The 3,487-nt window shown below is 63.0% G+C and overlaps 1 protein-coding gene across 1 annotated transcript in view; it reads right to left on the reverse strand.

Annotated features, from left to right (window-relative positions):
* Nucleotides 1–3,487, reverse strand: part of EPS8L2 (EPS8 signaling adaptor L2) — a gene marked incomplete in the record, with an annotated part of 21,394 nt that overhangs the window by 4,165 nt on the left and 13,742 nt on the right. The window contains 5 exon segments of the mRNA XM_014582499.1: nt 2,134–2,246; nt 2,534–2,660; nt 2,767–2,915; nt 3,122–3,196; nt 3,326–3,414. Coding sequence (XP_014437985.1) covers nt 2,134–2,246; nt 2,534–2,660; nt 2,767–2,915; nt 3,122–3,196; nt 3,326–3,414 — 553 coding nt within the window.

The raw sequence follows: 3,487 nt of genomic DNA on the forward strand, positions 1-3,487 counted from the left end.
CCCGCGCCCGGGTTCCCCAGCCTGGCCCTGCAGCCTATGCCCCCCCCATCTCCCGGGGCTGCCCCTTCTTCCCCTGGGCACCCCCTCACCTCCAGGACCTCATCCTTGAGCACCGACAGCTCGTTGGCGTTGCGGGCCGTGAAGTCGTAGAGGATCTTGACATATCTGGCCATGGCTGGCGTTGGCGGGGGGCCCCTGGGTAAGCAGGGGGGGGGGGGGAGCCGCCTGATTGTGCTCTTGAGGTCGTAGCAGAGTGCTGCGGCTCCTCAGCCGGGAATGGAAACTGTGACAGACCCAGAGCGCTAGGGCCCTGCGAGCTCAGCCGGGAATGGAAACTGTGACAGCCCCAGAGCGCTAGGGCCCTGCGAGGAGGGGGGTGGACAGGAGGCAGGCGGGCTGCAGGGGATGTGGCCCCGCCAGGCCGGTTCGGAGGTCTCCAGTTTGGCCGCGGGAGGTGGAGTGGGGGGCTGAAGCCAGGTAGTGCCTGAGGAAAGGCAGAGTGACAGCCCCCCTGGCTGACCAGTGAGGGCCGAGACGTTGGGGCCACAGCCCCCCTGAATACTGACGGGAGGCCTGCCGGACCCGCATCCCATGAAGTGTGGGCCATCCCTGGCTGCCCGCGGCCCGGCTTCAGCAGACCACCCCTCTGTCAGCCTGGCCCTGACCTCCAGGGCACCTCCCTACCCACATGTACTGTAGAGCTGAGAAGGTAGGGCCTGGGCAGCCCCTGGGGCCCTGCCAACGGCTGCCAGGACTGGGCCAGGTGGGCAGACCAGGGGCTGAAATGTTTCTTAAAGAGTGGTTCTTGGCCAGGGACGGTGGGCACCAGGCGACAGTGTGGGGCCAGGGGAGGGGTATGCTTGTGGAAAATACACATTTCTGGCTTCTCTTTTTGAAAATGAATCTTTTCTTTTTCTCTTTTAGGTTTTTGTCATAGGGCACATGCGTTCACCAGAGAGAGACACGAGGAGAGTAAGAAATAGCCCCCAGGGGATGGCAACACTGCAGTCCCTTCTCCTCCGTTCTCTTGAGATCTGGGGCATGATCTTCAAAGCGCCAGGTCTGGGGCTGGGGCTTGAGCCACAGTTGACCATGCAGGAGTTCAGTGTCTTAGCCACTAGCCACCTGCTGGCCCAGAAACTGAATCTTTTTTCTTTTTTTTGGAGAGATTTTCACTGTAGGGCGCGTGCGCTCGCCAGACAGACAGAGAGAGACATAGAGACAGAAAGCGAGAAATCACCCCCCAGGGGGGATGGTCACGCCGCAATCCCTTCTCCTCCATTCTCCTCTGGGGATCTTGGGCACGCACGCACACGCGCCCGGCGTGAGTTTTAAGCCACCGGGTCCGGGACACGAACCGTGGTCGACTACGTGGGAGTCCAGCGACATAGCCATTACACTAACTGCTGGTTCCCAGAAATGGAATCTTTTAAAGCTTGCCAGAGAGCAAGGGAGAAGCAACCCCCAATGGGGCGTGACCACACTACAATCCTTCCTCCCCATTTCTCCGTCCTGGAGGATCTGGAGCGCGCACTGTCACACACCCAGTTTCTCAAGGTACGGAGGTTTGAACTGCATGGCCGTGTGGGCTTACGCTCCCCTAACCACTAGGCCACAGCACCAGCTCCTGAAACTGAATCTGGAGGTTGGCTGGAAAACATGCCCTCTGGCACCCTAGGCCAGGGTGAAACCTGAAAGGAGGAAGGGGCAGAGGACCCTGGTCTGCCCCGGCCTGCTGTGAGAGACCCCTGTGGAAATGCTGTGTGCGGGGAGGCTGGACCCACCCGGACTCCAGAGGCTGCGTCTGCGTCAGCTCTAACAGCCCCAGCTGGGTGACAGTGTCTGGGGAACCCACTGAAGTTCAGTAAGTTTCCAACCTTAATTCCAAAACGAATGTGGACGCGCAAACAGAAAAAGAGTTAGTGTATTAGGGTCGTGAATTTATGCGGGTTTTTTGACATCTTTCCCTCAACAACGGATTGTGAAGTAGAAATGAAAACCCGGGTTGAATTTGGGAGCGATATTTTGAGCCACACAAGATATGTGTCACCACCTGGTGGCAGCATACCCACACTAGCGCCTCCATGCTTTGGGGAGTGTGGCCTTCCCTCACTGTGAGGGGCGCGTGCTTACCTGTGGGTGTGCGGGGTGCTGACTGGTGGTAGGGCATCCCCCGGGGCTGTGGGCTCAGAGGCGAGGCTGTGCTTTGGGGAGTTTCGTAAGGACAGTCGGCTCTTGGGAGTCAGCTGTGGGGAGAGGGGACAGCCGGGCTTGGAGCGGGGTGGGGTTCAGGTGAGGAGGGCAGGGAGAGGTGGGACCCGGGAGAGAGGGCGCTCAGGACAGGGGCTCCGTGAGTGCGGGCGCTCATGCACCACCAAGGAAGACCGCCGGGCGCCCGGCCAGGTGGGGCCGTGGGGCTGCCTCGGCCGGCAGAGGCTGAAGGCACAGGCTGCCAGGGTGGGCAGAGGTGGGCTGGGAAGTCAAGCTCTGTTGGCGGGGCGGGGGGCGCGGGGCGGGTTGCTGGTGCTCTGACCTCGTCACTGGGGACAGACGCCTGCCCCTCCACCTCCCAAGGAGCCTCCTGCAGCAGGACCAGGGGTGGGCCACTGTGGAACTTGGGCACGTAGAGAGGCACCTGTGGTTCTCGTGGCCACTCAGACCTGGAGGGGAGGTCGTGGGTCAGCATGTCCCACCAGAGCTGCCCAGCCGGACCCTCACCCGGCACCCAGCCCACGCCCTGTCCTCCATCACTCCACCCTACAGTACCGGGGCCGCGTCCAGGTCTCCCCTAGAGTCTCCCACAGTGACATCTCCTTGGGAACCAGGTGGCCACGCAGGAAGGCCACGGCATCCCGTGAGAGTAGGGGGCTGGAGACGGAGCGCGCAATGTCTGGGCCGCCACAGGTGTTGATGATCTGGGGCACAGAGGGGTTCAGAGGGCGCCATGGCCCCCTGGCACCAGCCCTATCACCCGCTCACCCCCTGCAGCTCCACGGCCATCCCTTTGTAGAGACCCACGCCAGGGTGCCCAGGTGGGCATTGCTTCCCCACCCTGAGCCAGGGACCAGCTGTCCCGTCCTGGAGCCCCACCTCCCCATGCCCTCGGCCCAGCCCCAGGCACCAGGTCCAGAGGCCCGAAGAGGAAGTGCACGAGTTCGGCCGCACTGGGGTTCTGAATGTGCTTCTGCAGCTTCGCCTGGGGTGAGGGGGAGCCAGTGAGTGGGCCACACCGGCCATGGGGACTGGGGGCCCTGGGCCTTCCCCTCCTCCCGCCCCCCTTCCCACAGCGGAGGCCAGGGTGTGGCCACGGGCAGGCTGGACTCACGAGCAGATTGATGGCCAGCTTGGTTTTCTGGAAACAGTCCACGAACTCGCCCTCGGAGGGGGGCCGCGCCCGCAGCGTCAGGACGCCCTCTGGCACGGGGGCAGGGTGTGAGCCTGGCGGGCCTGGCTGCTGTGTGATGCCCCACACAGACCCGACCTGCCC

Source organism: Tupaia chinensis, unplaced genomic scaffold (genome assembly GCF_000334495.1).
Source record: "Tupaia chinensis unplaced genomic scaffold, TupChi_1.0 Scaffold143624_1, whole genome shotgun sequence".
Lineage (NCBI taxonomy): Eukaryota > Metazoa > Chordata > Mammalia > Scandentia > Tupaiidae > Tupaia > Tupaia belangeri.